Source organism: Egretta garzetta, unplaced genomic scaffold (assembly GCF_000687185.1).
Source record: "Egretta garzetta isolate BGI_Z169 unplaced genomic scaffold, ASM68718v1 scaffold56, whole genome shotgun sequence".
Taxonomy (NCBI): Eukaryota; Metazoa; Chordata; class Aves; order Pelecaniformes; family Ardeidae; genus Egretta; species Egretta garzetta.
This window is the reverse complement of record NW_009260182.1, coordinates 7,461,181-7,478,733: the sequence shown is the minus strand read 5'-3', so window position 1 is coordinate 7,478,733 and position 17,553 is coordinate 7,461,181. Positions and strand designations below refer to the sequence as shown.

Genomic DNA, 17,553 nt, shown 5'->3' with positions numbered 1-17,553 from the left:
ATGTTAAAAGAAAGTAAGCTGAAGACTCAGATGGAGATGATAAATTTGATTTTTAAGGTGCCAATTTCAGTAACTCCCTGAGACCAGGCAAACAACTTAGTAGAAATGCCATGAAGGTTTAGCGTTGACTTTCTTAATGTCTCTGCCTACAGTGAGATCTAGCCAATGTGGAAGAAAGCTCCTTTAATTAAATCTGAAAGGGCTGTATAATCTAGAATAATACCTGCAGCCTTTTGTGTCAGTGGCATGGGGTTGCCTTTGGGTAAATACATTGGTACAGAGCTCACGTGCTGTCCCCATCTCAGACCTTTCCTGTGGTCCTTCATAACTGTGCTGAGCAGATCCCCCTCTCCTTTTGCTTCTCTGTGGCCTGCTCACAGCAAGCTGAGGTGGCCTTCCTTGATGCCACCACGTGCAATAGCTATGTAATTATGTAGATACATACACAATCTCTCTGAAATCCTCCTAGTTTTCAATTCAGTTCAAAAAGCAAACTTGTTCTGAGCCGCAAGTCCCAATTACAACTTGAATATGGGCCACACTTTAAAACCAGTTTTAATCTAGGTGTCCACTGCATCTCTGAGGCAGGCCAAGCACTCTGTGTTGTGCCCAGCAGCTTGAATAAACCTCATAACCACTGCACTGGTGCGGTTCAGGATGGGGTGTGAATTTTCAATACCGGGACTGGATTCCCCTGAGCCTTATACCTTGTGTTGTCATTTACACCTATGGAACCAGCTGTAAAATACTCCTCCCTGGTTTTCCCATGTCCACTCTGGTTTGCACAGATGAAACCAATGCAAGATGTGCAAAAAGAGTCTCAAAGCAAACAGGACCCTGCACAGGAGGACCCTGTCCTTCAGTTACAGGAAGGCAGGAGTCTGAATTCCTCCTTAAATCTGGTCCAGTACAGAGTCAAGCCCTAGAAGAGAGGAAATTGTGCTTGACAGATGCAATCATATGCAAATGGCTGTAGAAGAGGGGAAATTATCATCTACAAACATTGGGCAGAAATTCCATCTGCCGCCGCCTCAAGAAGGGCTCTTAATAAATTCTGAGACAGCAAAGTGACACACATCTTAATCAAGACTTAATCCATGGAATTAATTCACTGCGCGTTTCTGCATAATTCTGAGAGTAATGCTAAAAGCCATGGCAATATCAGCAGCAGATGGACTCCCCCTACTCCATGCAAAGGTATTAAAGAAAACACAGCCCCTGTCACATCACTTCGTGTACATACACATGGCAAAAAGCAACAGGGCTGTGCCCTGCTGCTGCCAGGAGCTTACACAGCCGGCGGACATCAAAGGTCAGGCTTGCCGTGAGGTGGAAATGGAAACCAGCCTCATGGCAAAGATAGAGCCCCTGCCGCTTCTCTCCCAAAGGACAGGAGAAGCCTGGAGCAAGGCAAAGGTCTGGGAAACCGGGACCAGGTTCCTTCATTACACGCCACTTTTGGCGAGAGCTGATTGAGGCCGGTGTCAAGACAGATTCGCCAGTGCCCGGGAAAGGCTGGGGATGGAGGTCAAGCGAAGGAGAGAGGGGAGGGAAATTGCTGGGGGTTTCATGAGCAAGATCTGCTGGAGAAATCAGGCAGAGAATGATTAGAAATGGCTCCCTGCCCTCTCACCACGGCCTGGGAAGCACGCTGCAGGTATGGGGGTCAGCCTTGCCAAGGGCCCTGGTGGCAGCCCTGCTCAAATTGACAGGAGGTTTTAGACAGATCTGAAAATACATTCTTAGTCACTGTCATCCACCTCCAAAGGAGGTGCAACAGCTATGTGACTAATCTCTTGTTTACATGTCTAAACGCTAGCGCAGTCCAGACGAAATACTGCCTACAGCAGGCTCCCTCCCCGACACGCGTGGATTTGAGGGGCTGGGCACTCCTTCACCAGCTAGAAGCCTGTCTTCACAACTGACCTCCACCTGCAGTTTGGAAGTCCCAAATGCCTGGTCCAAACCTCCCTAAACTTGAGGGTCCCAGATCCTGGCATGGTGCATCAATGCTGTTATGTTTTAGAGCGAGAGGCTCCCTAGCTGGGAAGGTGCGGTGTTAGCTGGGGTGACAAGAGTTTCAGGAGCTGCCGTGGTCCCCTCGAAGCAGTCCAGCCTTCAGAAGCTGTTACACCTGCATTGGTGGCAACACATCGTCCTGCATACAGCAGGGTTATTATCTGAAACTCAGATTAAGGGCTAAAACAGTGCCTTTGCAAGGTGATGTGGCTGGGCTTGTAGCACTTGCTGCTTTGTGCCTGCCTCTCCATGAGCATCCAGTGTGGTCCAGAACAAAGCTGTGCTCTCAGCTGAGCTCTTCTGGGCAATACAGGTGGAGGGTGAGGGGGCCCTGAGAAAGAGCCTGATGAGAATAATTGATCAGAACAGAGAGGTGTAGAGAGAGGTGGTGGAGGAGTCCCAGTGGTGCCTGCAGTTGTGGGGAGTAGACCCGCCAGCTTCCCAGCTGGGATGCTTTCAGCCCGGGGAGGTGGCTCACGGGCAAAGGACAGTCACTTGAGGGAATACGGGGAGCCTTCAGCAACAATGACCTAAGGCTGGAAGCAAGCTGCTGCTGCAGCCAGGATCACGCATTCCCAGGCACCCAAGGGTGTGTAATGTGATTCCTGTGTTAATTCAGGCTCCAGAGGACCTTACTACCCCAAAGGAGTCCACTTGCACTGCTCCAGGTCCCTGCTGGAGGCAGTGGCTGTGCAGGCAGACGTGCCTTCCTATCAGTGTCACATATGGGAGTGCTTTGCTTTTGGGATGTGTGCAGGTACATCTGCGTTAGTACTCTCTGGACAGCTTTACTTGGGCTTGACTGGTTTGTGGAGAACCAAGGGAGAAAGAGAAGGGAAGCTGGGCAGGGAGGATGGGAGAGGCGGGATGTCTGGGGAAGGTGCTAACAGCCCTTGGCTGGCCCAGAACCACTTCCTCAGATCTCCGTTACACAGCATGCTCCTGGCGTTGCTATTTCAGTCTGAATGTCACCTATAAATTGGAGACTCTTTCTCTGAAGGCTGCAAATAGAAGTGTCACTAGATGATCTTTGATTTATAGGGAAGCTCAGCAGAAAGCCTGGCATGTCCATTTTCCAGCCAGGAAACTCAAAGGGGTCCAAGGATCACACAGGGATCCTTTGCTTTTCCTAGACCTTTCCTCAAGGGTTGGCAAATCCCTCCCGGAGGGGGTGGGGAGAGGTCACACACAGAGATTCATCTCCCTAATCATCCTGTGCCTGCTCCTTTTTCAGATTCCTCCTCCTCCGCCACCCATCCCTGCCCCATGGATTTCAACCTGCTGGCAGACGCGGAGGCTCGCAGCCCAGCCTTGTCTCTCTCTGACTCTGGAACCCCTCAACACGAGCATAACTGCAAAGGGCAGGACCACAGCGGTGAGTGCAAGGCTCAAGATGCAAGAGAGGCCCTGACCCATCCTTGTGGGTGGATCTGGGTGGCCAGTGGCTTGCAGGAGCCAGGGACATGCTGAGCTTCCTCTTGTACCGTGAGCCAGCACAGTGCCATGGTGGCACGGCCACCCCAGCAAGCAGGGGGAAGGCACAGGGGTGTGTATCGCGATGACAGCCATCAGGAGGGTGACAGCACCATCTTGGCGATGGGGGTGCAGGGTCCCGGCTGCAGGAAGTCTCCGCTGATAGAGGGCACAGCCCATGGCAGGCAGGAGTCAGGCAAGCCAGGTCACTGCCCAACCAAGATTTTACTGTTTTCACGTAAACCGGGTCCCCAGAGCAGGAGAGCTCTCCCCGCAACATGGGAAATCTCATCCAAGGCAAAGAAGACTACACCTAGTTATAAACTGACACCCCCCCCCTTTTTTTTTTTTTGAACTCTGTTTGAATTTCTTAGGTTAAAACTTTTCATGCTACGGGTTAACCTTGGGCTACACTTCCCAGGTTCAGGCAGTAAGAAGGAAGAGTGTTTGTCTTGCTTCTGCTTTAATTGAAAAAGCCTGGTCAGCTGTGCCTTGGTACAAGGCTCCACAGTGGGCTGCTGCTGTCCCAAGGAGGTGCCTCTGACCACTCCCAAAGGCTGAACAAACCCCAAGCCTACGGGATTCTTTATCAGGCACTGAAGAAGAAACATCACCATTCACACCCACTCAGAAATCAGCTACCAAATGCTATGGCATCTCCTGGATTTTGCATCTGTCCTGTGACTGCTCCATCTCTTGTTGCTCTGGATGTGGCAGGGCGATGCAAAACTGCCCCTGCCAGTGCCAGCATGAGCGGAGGCGAGGGCTGGGGACAGCCTGCTACTCCCCGTGTAAAGCCTCCAGGCTCACCCGCGTGCAAAAAGCTAATAAGCATAATGATGCAGATTAAAATTCTTCAGAGTAAGTATTGTGAAGGGAGTTACGCTGGGATAACTATGGTCAGAGAATCCACCCGCTGAATTCCCTGCTGCACACGTACCTTAGTTGGGCACATCCCCAAGCTCAGTGGCTCCTCGTCAGCTGCTTTGGATGCATGGCGGTCGTCTCCATTCAAGTGGCCTTCCCGATCGAGCCCACCCTGGCACGCCACAGAACTGCCAATTTAGGAGCTGACTTTTTTTTCCATTAGGCGTGAGCAGCTAATTCCAGCTATGACTGCAGTCGTTTCATTGAGTGGGCGAACGTGCACGAGATATATTCCACAACCTATTTTGGGTTGACAATAAATGCTGGGTGCCTGGCTACCTCACTCCCCACTGTCTTAAACGGTCTAGAAATAAAGCGGTTCTGGGAGGTGGGTGTTTGCCAATGCTACCTGCACGCAGAGGCTGGCAGCTTGTGCATTTGTACCAGAGAGGCCGATGGCAGCCACACATCACCAGTGTCGGGCAGAGCAGAGCATGCCACCAATGCGCTTCTGGCACTTCTTGCCTCTCCTGCAGAGAGCAGCCTCCCTACTCCTCCTTGGCTCCACAGAGCAAGAGATCCTGAGGAAGGGAGCACAAACCTTGCTTCTCTGTGCTCAGCTTCTGGAGATCCCAAGTGTCCTCCGATGGTGTGGTGTGGTTTGTGACACCCCCTTCTGTTAGGTTGCATCAGGCAGCCACAGGTCAGGGGGAAAGACTTCTTGCCTCTCCTGCAGAGAGCAGCCTCCCTACTCCTCCTTGGCTCCACAGAGCAAGAGATCCTGAGGAAGGGAGCACAAACCTTGCTTCTCTGTGCTCAGCTTCTGGAGATCCCAAGTGTCCTCCGATGGTGTGGTGTGGTTTGTGACACCCCCTTCTGTTAGGTTGCATCAGGCAGCCACAGGTCAGGGGGAAAGCAAGGATGAGGAGGGAGGAAGTGAGGAACTGCCCTGCATCTCCCCATATTCTGCTCCTCAGCATGGATTCAAGGCACTGTCCTTCCTGCGGGGCCCCTTTTTCCCCTGTCATTGCCACACTTCTGGTGCCCACTGCAACATCTGAGCTCTGCACTATTTACAAGAGGGCAATTCTTCCCTGCCTAGAGAAGAAGCAGAAATGGAGATGCCACTCCCTATAAGCGGTGCTCAGGAAGAGCCACAGGTAGCAGGTATGGAAATGGAGAGGACAATAAGAGGAACGTGTAGCTGCAGAGATTTTTCTAGGCTCAAAGTCAGGATTCCTACATCTCCTTGGACTTCACAAGATTTATGGAAAGTTCTACACCAGAAGGTATGAGAAGATGAATACCAAAGCAAGATGGTGAGCTCTTCCACCCAGATGTAGCCTATAAGCCAGCAGCACCTTCGCTCCGTTCTCCTTCCCTCTCAGTGTAGTTTCTTCCTGTGTGAAGAAGGGCAGTCCTGAGCCGGAGCTCCCTATTAGGGCACAGCCTCCTGCTTTGCAGCAGCCCCTTCGGAAATCCGCATTTGTCAGGGGCTCCTGTGGGAACATATCCCCTGTATGCATCAGGCTCTTAATTAACCCAGACTTAGCAGATGAACAAACAAACCAAATGTTGTCCCTTCATCTGTACTGAGCCATTCCTAATAACTAGCTCAGACGTGGTGGCATCACTCCCCTTTTAATCTGTTTTAGAGATGGATAATGTGGGAAATCTCCCTCTTCCAACACTGGCTTAGAGCGCTGAGCTAGAGAAATCAGATTTATCTCCTTGGCAAGAACCACTATAAAAAAGTTCCACATTAAAAGCATGCTTCCAAGAGTTCTGCTGAATGTGGGATCCCCAGGTGAAGATGCTCATGGGAACGAGGAGAGTACCACGAGACCACAGCCAGCTCCTGCCATTCCACTTTTCAGGTCCTATGGCTTCGTCTGTTTCAAGAGTGCACAGGGAAAGTTCTCTTGGGGGTAATGCCCTGGATGGAAACACGAGCTGGTCCTGGCACTGGGAACAGGAGACAGCACCTTCCTGCTCAGCAGAACCAGCTTGTGCCCTGCTGTTGTGAGCAATAGTCAGCTTGCTCTCCTTGCATTAGCTTTCCTGCTGGTGGACAGCATTAAACATGTCACAGAAGTGGAGGCAGCTGGTGGGGATCCTGGGGGGGACCCACATTGCTTCGGTCAATGCAATGCATACCTATAGAAACAAGCCTTTTCTGACCCTACACAGGCTTTTCTCCATGAAGAGCAAGTGCCTCTCCTGCAAATGCTCTCTGTGCTCCCTTTGGAGGAAGGCAGGTGCAAGGAGGGTTTTCCCCAAAACAGCAGTGAGAGCTTTTGGAATTAACATGCTGCCGCAGGAACGGGGTAGCGGCACCAGGTTCCTGGGACAGGAGCATCTCCCAGGGCCGGGCCCTATTAAAGCACCTGCTGTTGGGTACAGCACTGCCCTGCAGCAGAGCCCTTTCTCTGTCACGGCTCAGATGCTTTTCAGCCTCTCTCTCAGGCTCTCTCTTTTCCATGTAGTTTTTATGGGGCATATTTTTCCAGAGCACATCCATCTGACTTGAGGAACATTTTTTTTTTTTCTCCTTGCCCAGCTCTATTCTGGGTTACTGTTTTCTTGCTTCCCTGCTTGTTAAGGGGCTGTACAAGACACCTTCCACATTAGGATTTTTCTGGACTTTGAAGCCTTTTAAGCTGGCTTCCACTTAAAAAAACATGACTAAACAAAAAAGTCCTTTTAATCTGAATCTCAGCAGAGGGATGCCAGGATTTTTTAAAGGTTCTTCTCCCTGATGCCACAGTATTGCAACTGTTTACAGTAATTTCTACTTAGTTTAGCTGAGAGTTTCCCACTGTAAAAGAACACCTCCCCTCCCTGCTGAAACTGGATTGTCAGTTGGAACTGCTTCACCTTGCTTCTAGATCAGAGGAAGGAGTAGTTGAATATCAGAAATTATTTTCACGGGAATTATTTTCTTCTGTGGTGACTCGTCTTGGTTCCCAGCAGAATTAAACACAAGCTAGCTTTCCTCCCTGTAGCTGTCCTCCATAGATTGCCAAAGTGCTCAAATGTGACATTTTCTTTTGATGATGGAAGATATTTATATTTGCATTCTGCCCATTTGCAGGGTACCAACAGCCCCAGGAGGGGCTGTGGCACAGGAAAGTACCTGGCTGCCCACCTTCAGCCACAGCAGCCCAAAGCTCCGCATTAAGGCCTGGGCTTAATGCCTAGGAGGAGGCTGAGCTGTACTTTTCAGTTAGGTACCAGTGTGAACACAGGAGAGTTTCAACATGTTCATTTAAGGGGCAACAAAATGAAAGATGCTGCCTCTAGGAGTGGGATCTCCAAGCGAGGAGGAAGGCAGGGGCAGAAGGACAGGGAGATGCTGTAGTACTTCATGGTGAGGTCTGAGAGAGGCCTTTTCCTACTTTTTTAAAACAAAAATACATGAACCTAAGTAAGAAGGGAGGAAGGATAAAAATTTGTGCTTCTCAGGTTTAGTTAATTTAAGAGCTTCAACTTGCTATCATTGGCAATTTCCCATCACTTGTCCACAAAACCACTACTGGATCTTTTGCTGTGTCATAAGTAGCCATTTCCATTCAGTTTTTCTAAAGGGCACCTTAGGCACAGAGTTTTAAGTAGAGTAGGGAACTGCTGGCCTGGGTAAGTTCTGCCACTATCACCCATCCTAAGTGTGACAAATTAAAGCCAGAGATTGGAAGTTTGGAAAATCCAAATCCTGTCACTTGCAAGCTGACAGCCATTCAGCAGTTAAACAAGGACAAGCCGTGCTGCATCAAGGGGCCAGGGTTTTTTTGGTGCAGGGGGGATGCCTGCTCACAAGGGCAAGGAAGGGAGACAGGAGCACTCCTGTGGCCGCAGCCGAGGGGGACCTCGCTGAGCATGCACTGGTTGCCCCAAGGACAGGCTCCCCAAATGTATCAAGCCCCTCAGTTAACTCATGGGATTTCTCCCATCTTTCTCTTTCTCACACAGACACCGAGAAGTCCCAGCAAAACCAGACGGACGACTCCAACCCTGAAGACGGCTCACTCAAGAAGAAGCAGCGAAGACAGAGGACGCACTTCACCAGCCAGCAGCTCCAGGAGCTGGAAGCCACTTTCCAGAGAAACCGTTACCCAGACATGAGCACCAGGGAGGAGATTGCAGTCTGGACCAACCTGACAGAGGCACGAGTCCGGGTAGGACTGCAGCCCTCCTGCCTTCCCGGGCCCAAGCTTGTGGGGAGCAAGCTGGCGTGATACAAGCCACCAAGCTGTCCCTGAACCAAGGAAGGAATTGGGGCACTAGAAAATTTCCCTGTCTTGAAAACACCTCAGCAGGCTCTACACCCGAGATTTGACACATCCAGCCACACACATACCCCATGCTGGTGGTGCCTTCCCCATCCAGTGCCACCTTGCAAAAACACAGGACGATGCAAAGCCCAGGCTCTGCCCCACAGAGCCCTACCAGCTGGCTGCCCCGACCCAGCAGATCCCTTCCTTGCTGTGCCGTTGTTCCCCAGCCTTAGCCTTGCTGGAGGGCAGTCTTTGGGGTTCCCAAACCACTGTGTAGTCACAGGCATAGTGTGGCAGGGCTCCAGCTGGAATGAGAGTTTCTCTCTGCTACTAGAAATATGAGTTAGCAGCACCATGAATAGCCTTCCAGCGGCTTCCACGCTCTAGGAAGCTATATTGTTTGAGTCCCTCCAACAGTAACAGATTTTCCTCTTAGAAGACAGACTTCTAACACCCCACCCAAGCTGGTCCTGAGATGAAGTCAAAACAAGAGAGGTTATTTCCTCCACTCAGCAGCTCTCAAACCACATCCCCCAAATATTTTACTCCCAAGTCACACAACCCCAATACCTCCTCCTGGGCTGTGGTCAACTTGGAAATACAGCAAGTATTTTCCTCCCTTTTCCCCTGTATGTAGGACATCCATTTGTTGAGTGAGGTGGGTTATTCTGTGCGTTGTTAAATGGCAGTGGTTGGGTTTTGATCTAGGTGGTGATTCTTACTGGGAGATGAACCTGCAGCCTAGACATTTTGCTGCAACCCTTCCCTGATGCTCACCTTCCCAGCTCCCTGGGGCCGGGAACATCCCCAGCCCTTCAACAGCTCTTGCCTTGCTGGGCAGAGAGACCGGGGCAAGGCCTCTTCCAGGGACAGCCCAGAGCAATTCCCATCCCCTCCCTCCCTCTTTCTCTCTCTCTCAGGTCTGGTTCAAAAACCGCAGAGCTAAGTGGAGGAAACGGGAGAGGAACCAACAGGCCGAGCTGTGCAAGAACAGCTTCGGAGCCCAGTTCAACGGACTGATGCAGCCTTATGACGACATGTATTCCAGCTATTCCTACAACAACTGGGCCACCAAAGGGCTCGCCACCAGCCCGCTGTCAGCCAAGAGCTTCCCATTCTTCAACTCCATGAACGTCAGTCCCCTCTCCTCCCAGCCCATGTTCTCCCCACCCAGCTCCATCGCCTCGATGACCATGCCTTCATCCATGGTCCCTTCCGCGGTGACCGGAGTACCGGCCTCCAGCCTCAACAACCTGGGAAACATCAACAACCTGAACAGCCCAAGCCTCAACTCTGCTGTCTCATCCAGTGCCTGTCCTTATGCCTCAACAGCCAGCCCCTACATGTACAGGGACACATGCAACTCCAGCCTGGCCAGCCTGCGGCTGAAGGCCAAGCAGCACGCCAACTTCACCTACCCGGCAGTGCAGACGGCAGCTTCCAATCTGAGCCCTTGCCAATACGCTGTGGACAGGCCCGTATGAAGGGCTGCCCTCCACCAACCAGAGACTTGACCTTAGCCTGACAAAAGGAGACCTTTAGCCCTACAACAGCGTACGTCCTGCAGAGAATGAGAGTGAACATGAAAGAGCAAGAGAGCGAGAGAGAGTGAGAGCGAGCGGCGAGCAGGCAGACGGACCTCTATGAAGATTTGTCTAACTATCGTATGGTGAATTTTGACTGTCTCTCCCCTCCCAAACCCCTTCCCTTCTGGCCCACCAAACCTCCTCCTTCGTGGTAAAGAAACCAAAACAGTCTACTGGAGCCCCTTGGGGAAATAGGAGCCCTGACATGCAAGGTGCCTGACCCATGGGCAGCAGAACCAAGTGTGTTTCAATCTGCCCCTCTGAGCTCCCCAGGGGTGAGCTCCCCAAATCCCTGGAACAGCACAGGCAGCTGGACGCCACCCCACAGGGAACAGCCTGGGACAGGGCAACACAGGGGCTGCCATTCAGTGCACGGCTGACCCCTTCTCCCTGCACGCGTGAGAGATTTCAGCTAAAGACGTCTTGCCCACTTATTTATCACACAGCCAGTAAGGAAAGCCTTGTCTCAGTCAATTGGCATCTCTCTTTATAATGCATACATATACATGGCCCTTCAGACTTGAAGCCTTTAGGAACTGGGAGTTGTAAGGATACAAAATATGTGTGTGTATAAATCATATATATACACACAAATACATATATAGACATTAAAATACGCTTTTTTGTTTTGTACAAGAAATAACCTACAAAGTAGACCTTAAAACCAAAAACCCCATAAAGCAAGCACAGCCACCGAGGCGGCGTCCTGCCTGTCATGCTTTACTGCTTCAGTCATTTCCAGTCAGACAGGAACACCTTTGCCAGTGTACATCCAAAGCATCCCCTTTTGCAACAATCAGCTCCCCCTTGCACATCTCCTTCCCTTCCCTTCTCCAAATCCCATTTCCAAAAAAGATAATAAAGTAAAAGTTGGCACAATCCCTTTAAGGCTTCTGCCTGTCTGGTTATTGAGAGCACAAACCTGTTTCTGAAGACTCAGAAATCAAGCTCCAGCAGCCCAGGTGATAGTGCGCATCTTTGGGAGCACCAGCATAAGGCATCCTGAGTTGGAACAGGGGCCTGAGTTTTGGAGGAGCCATCTCTGTTCCTCGCTTACAAGTGAAACACCTGGCTCCTCAGCAGACACAGTATGAAGGGGAAAACAAGCCCCCTCCCTGCTCCCTGTCTGCATGCACCCACTGCAACAGGAAGGTCAAGCCCCTCCTGGCTCAGGCTTCCCTGCCGTGCTGGATGGGGCCAGCGCCTTTGGGCTCCCAGCAGCCCAGGGCAGGAGAGCCCTTCCAGGCACTCCCACTCTGAACAGCAGTCACCAGGGGAGAGGCTGGCTGCAGCAACCTGCCCTGCTAGCCTGCCCCTGCACAGTTTCCATTGGGAAAACCATAAGCCAGAGGTGACTTTCCCAAAATGTACATGCACCAGGGGGACCTGCTGCTTCAGCAAATGCAGAGGGATGCAGCAGGTTCCTCCAAGGGCCCAAGGAAGCTCCATGCGCAGCAGGACATCCCTACCCAGTGCAACCTCCTTTCTCTTCATCAGGCACACACTCCAAGGAGAAAGCACAACCCCAATATTTTACTTTTATCTTAGGAAAAAAAACCACCAAAGCGTATCACCACAAGAAACTACCTTACTTGGATGAATAGGATAGTCAAACCTCACATAAACCAGTTTTCTGCAATGTTGTTAGCATGGGGGAGGAAGCAAGTTCTTTGCTAAGAGGGATCCTCACTAGGTCGCAGTAAGAGGTCCCTCACAAGCAAACCATATGAGCAGCTCAGTCATATTGCCAAAGCCTATTCCACAGGGAGCAGTTGCTGCTGAAGGTATTGGCAAGCAGATGCTGAAAGCAGTCACAGATGTCAGCCCAACTTCACTGTAACAAAATTATTCTTTGCTCTGTGCTAATCCAAAATGATGGAGCCAAGTTACCCTGCACTGAAACAGCTACTGCTAGAAGCACAACCCTATCTGCAACATGCATTCAGAGATCAAGCATAAACACATAAAACATAGACATAGCACATCCAAGACAAGACCATTCATTGTAACCTGGATCCTACCTTGCCACTGGGCACCAGTGCTGCTGTAGTAGCTCCAGTGGTTAGTCTCTGTTGGCTGCTGGAGCCTCCCTCCTTCCCAACAACCACAGGCTTCATCTTGGTAGTGCTGTGCTTATCTCCCTTCTCTGCTATGCCTCTTCCCACTAAGGGAAGAAAGAATGGCCTGGGCTTCTCTCTAATATCATCTCCTCCACTGAGCCTGACTCGCAGCTGAGTCCAACTCCTCTCCCTGATAACCCAAGCCAGGTGGTGCCAGAATCCTCTCCTAGTTCTTGATGAAGGAGCCAAGCTCTTTACACAGCTGGTTCTTCCCCTACACCATTTCTATGCACTCTTCCTCTCCATGCCATGCTGATGTCAAGCACAGGTGGGAACACGGCAAAAACAGAACAAGAATCTCTCAAAGATGCAGCTTTGCCTGGAGAAGAAATTGTAGGGGAGACCCAGCTTCCCTTTCACTTGTGTGGTGTGTCTATGGAGGGAAAGAAAATTCTCCCTTCTCTTCTTCCCAGCTGAAGCCAGGAGCAACATGAGCTTCTCCTTCCCTTTTAACCTGCTCTAGTAGATAAACTTTGCCTTGAGCAGTTTCTGCACAGCTTTGGTTGTTCTCCTCATTGCTATGATGCTTGTGAAGGTCCTCTACTTGTCCCACAGAGAAGATGAGGTTTCGTTGGGGTGGGGGTATACAAGGCTGGCTGCTGCTGACTGTTGCACGATTCAGCTGATGAAAGATGTGCCCAAATATACAGAACAGAAGGCCAACTCCAGCACACGGTTCTCATAATCCCCTGTTGGAGCCAGTGGGAAAAAGTCAAGACCTAGTTTAGGTGCTGATTTTTTCAGCCTGAGGTTTTCCATGCAATCATTTCAATTAACATTACACCAGACCAGTCTGATTTCTGAGCAGGACAGGCTCAGTCAGTACCCACAGGAGGCAAGTGGTGCATGCAAGTGTGTGGCCAGTGGCTCTGCAGGCTGGCTAGTTGGTTCAAGTTTCTCCTTCCCAATCCTGTACGGAGAAGATGGAGAAGATGGTGGGGTCTGTTTCTGCAGAGGTATTGCACCATGTAGGAATCCAGACCAGAGGGCAAACCACGCACCAGCTCTGAGCTGACAGCGCTTTGTACAATGGCACCAAGTAACTGACACAACCTTGGGAAAAGCTTAAAATCTGCAGACACCAGAGGTAGTCAACAGTAAATAAAGTGAGCAAGTTGGCAGCAGAGAGCTCTGGGAGGGGTCCCATGATTTCCAAATGCCACCTGCCTTCCTGATGCAGCTGAGCCAGTGCAGCCTCCCACATTCAGCTCCCTCCCTGTGGGGCTAGGCCATGGACATCATGCTGTCTGGTCCAGCACAAATACAGCAGGTGTCCTACAGACCTTCTCCGGGACCCCTCTCTCTCACAAGTCTCCAGTACCTCCCTAGCTGTATCTCCTTGGTACTGCAACCCAAGCAGGTGTATTTTAGCAGGGTCCTCCTTATTCTAAAGACCTGTTAGGCAAGTAACTATGTCACTGGATACTTCCCAATCTGCAGATTTAGCAAGTGCACATTCTTCTCCATCATCCAGGTCATTAATGGAAATGCTGAACAAAACCAGACCCGGAACAGATGTCCCTGAACTTCACTCAACAGACCCCTTCCTTTTCAACAGCGAACCACAGATAACTCTCTGGGTATAATTATCCAATGGGTTTTGTACCCAACATCCCATCTACATCATCCCTAAGAGCCACTTAAATGGCAGCCAGGGCTCTTCTTCATGATGCCCTTACCCTGTCACAGAGGAAAATCAGATTATCTTGATCAGATTCTGTTCTTGACTGGTCCATATGGCTCTTGCTCATCTCCACTGCTTACAAGTAGTGAGATTATTTGCTGAAGCATTTTTTGGGCGGCGGGTGGGCGAGGGGATTTAACTCCCAGCAGTTCTTGGCTTTTGACCCCAGTCCCCATTTTGAAGGGGGGGAAGGTACAAAGCTTGCATTCAGTCTTTCCATGCCTCACTGTCCCCCAGTAGTTCTCAGAAATAACATCAACTATTTCTGGAACTGCTTTGCGTAAAGACCACCACACCCAGATGGTCTGAAAAATTCCCGTTTATCTAAATACCCTCTTGCTTGTGCTTTGCTTATCCAAGGCCAGGCTTTTAGCCCCCACCGCCGGCATGCCTTGCGCTAGCCGTTCCCCTGTAGCTATCTTTATTTGAAGGCTGGTGTGAATCCCACCCAGCAGCTGGGTCCCCTCGGTGGCTGCCGCCAGCGTGGGCCCTCTCTGCTGAAAAGCAGCGCACGGCCACCTCGGCTTAGCCTCCGCTGTTGGGACAACGGGGACTTGTGTTCCGACATCTCATCCTTGGGGCACGCTGGCCTTTGCCACGGCCTCTCGATAGAGCCCCAAGCTGCGGGCTGGACGTGAACATTCACGCTGCTGCTGCAGACACTAAAAACCGGGCTCAGGTGGGCAGGCAAGAAGTGGATCTGCTTGTTGCCTTAATGGCCCCGTAGGCCGGGGCGGGGGCACTTCCCTCACGGCCGCGGCAGGGCGGAGGGCAGGCCCCGCGGGCCGGGCTGGGGGCGGGAGCGGGTGCGGTGGTGTCGCCTAGCGGGTGCTGGCACCCAGGGCAGGCCGGGGCTGGCCCCGCGGCCCCTGCCGGCCGCAGCGGTCCGCCGGCGCGGGGGAGCCGCGCTCCCGCCCGCGTCCCGAGGACAGGAAAAGCCTCCCGAAGGAATCCTCGCCCTCTGCCGGTCCCCGCCGGCTCTCCAGCCCCGCTTCACCGCCTCCCGCAGCCTGGGGCTCCGTCTCCTCCTGTCCGCAGCACCCCCTGCCCGGCCGGCGCGGAGCCGCACCCTCCGGCCGCCCCGAAGCCAAGCGGCTGCCGCTGCACAAAGGTCCCCAAAGGCGCCTTCAGCGGGGCCCACGGCTCCCCCTGAGCAACCACTCCCGCACAAGAGCGGCAACTAATTGCTGTCTGTCCTCAAAGTAAAAAAGAACAAAACCAGACAAAAACTCAAGATACTTCTCCCCCCACCCCCCCCCCCAAAAAAAAAAAAAAAACAACCCAAACCAGGCCTGCTGGCTATTTCAGCTCACCAGCAACATGTAAGATGGACTTTTCTCCACAGAGTACGAGGAGGAGTCATTTCCACAAAGTTTCAGGGAAAAAGCTCTGGCCTGGGGAAGGAGGACGCTGTTGCTAGTTCCCGGAGCCCTAGCAAGCACTGCTGCTTTCCTTGCAGCTGCAGCTCAGCACCCCAGACAAGCCTGCCAAACAGCAGCAGTGTAAACAGGAGAGAAATCAAGGTCTTCCCCTGCCTAGGTCTGGGCAATTTATTGTTAATTCTTGTTTAGCCAGAGAGAAGAGCAGAGCAAAGGGGCTGATGCTGGGCCCATGGTGTGCATTCCCCAGGGAGGGTGTAGGGAGACGCGATAAGGCAGCGTTGGAAAGGGGATGCCCTCCTTCTGGGAGGAGGGATGTGGCCATTTGAAAAGCTGCAATGCCTCTTGGAGGGGGAGAGAGGGTCCCTACAAGACACTCTCGGCAAACCCTCCTTCTGCTGGGGCGATTCTTGCCCCATGAAAGATACTTCCCACCCCAACAGCCTGCACAGATGGACCAGCAGCAGAGCTCTTCCAGAGGTGAAGCCTTCTGGAGATGCAGAACCCTGCCTCCAGCTCCCCGCTCTGCTCTCTCACTCTCCTCCAGAATTGGGGACCATGGAGTGGGCAGTGCTGTTTTGAGCAGAGTTTCCTTACCTTTTCCCAAGGAGAGACTTGGCACATGCAGGATCCAGGCAGTCCCTGGGAAGGAGGCAAGGCACGAGGCAAACCCAAGTGATGCAGAGAAGAGGAAAAAGCAGAACCATGGCTCTGAGATCTCCAGCCACCCCCCCTCTCCTCCTGCTATAAGCCTGCAACAACCCGCATCTCACTCTGGCATGCCACCTGCTGCAGGGCAGACACACGAAAGGCCAATGGCACATGCTCATCTGAAGGCTGTTAATGCAGAGCGACCTCCTCCTAACGCCCATCACACTTGTTCCATCAGGTACCCAAGCTCCAGGCAGGACTGAAACGTTTCCCCTTTCCCTCTCACCCTGCCTCACCGCAGTCATCCCGGTGCAGAATTGCCCAGTCTAGGCAGTGTTGTCTGGATTGAGCAACAGGGAGTGAGAAAATGAGTGACATGTGCAAGGCTAAATAGCCCTGTTCTCTGAATAACATTTGGATAGAGCTAGAACCTGTCAGTAGTACCAGGCAGTTCTTAAAAGGTGTCTCTAAAAAATGGGCAGCAAAATAACCCTGTCTTTGTACCATCATTCTCCTGCCAATGTAACTACTCATACTTTTTTCTTTTTCCCTCCCTGTATCAAAGCATACTGGAAAGACAACCCAAGGACTGGTGATTGTCAGCAACTTTGATACATTCAACCAGTTTATGCTACCGGCCAAAGCTGCAGGAAGAGCTGGGGGAGACCCCGGCACTATGCTCAACACAGTGCTGGGTAACCCCTGAGCCTGCCTGGAGCTGAAGTCGGCAGGGTGCTTCACAAGTCTGCAAGCACAGGAGCACCCTCTGGCACCAGTCACCAGAGCCCGTGACCCCATGGTCTCCAGCAAAGGGGCTCTCAGCTCTTTGGCCATTAGAGAGGAGCAAAAACCCACAAAAGCGCAGGGAGGCATCACCCACCAAGCAGAGCCCTTCAGTCCCCAACAGCAAGAGCAGGCAGGAGGCTGGCTATGCTCCCTCCTGAGACTCCTGTTAGCTGTTAGCTCTCCTCCCCTGGGGAAGCAGGGCCCTCAGGCCCAGGGAGAAGAGAGGATCCCCTGCTCCTTGGACTGCTTGTCTGCCTGTCTGCTTCCCCAGTCGCAACTCAGCTGCATTTCCTTGCAAGAGTCACCCAAATAAGCTGATGCAAACAGTTTAGGTTCAAATTCTTCACAGTACCAGAGGAAACAGTCCTTCCTTGCAGCTTCCCGAACGGCATTTGACTGGCAGTCACTAGAAGACACAGCTCATCAAAAATGTCTCTTCTTTACCCTGGCAAGAGACAGCCATAAGAAGCAGCTCTCATGTCTGTACAATGTTTTGGCATGGTCCTTCCAAAGGTTATGTATGATGATGGAGAAGGTTGGACATTTTAGAACAATTTTGCATAGAGCTAGACAAAGCGTTGTCTCCTCGATGCATATGTACTCTAAAAGACCGCCTCTGGGGAACACGCTGGACGGGACCGCCTTCCTCCTGCCAGGCAAGACAGCATTCCCCAAACAGGACAAAACCAAAGCAGACCCACTAAATGGGAGGAT

General features: G+C 51.8%; 1 protein-coding gene across 1 annotated transcript; it reads left to right on the top strand.

Annotated features, from left to right (window-relative positions):
* Positions 1-3,285: 3,285 nt before the first annotated feature.
* On the top strand, positions 3,286-10,117 carry PITX3 (paired like homeodomain 3). Its single transcript, XM_009642028.1, has 3 exons — positions 3,286-3,394; positions 8,329-8,534; positions 9,554-10,117. Exons 1-3 carry the CDS (start codon positions 3,286-3,288, stop codon positions 10,115-10,117), a joined length of 879 nt encoding a protein of 292 aa, XP_009640323.1.
* The last annotated feature ends 7,436 nt before the right edge of the window (positions 10,118-17,553 follow it).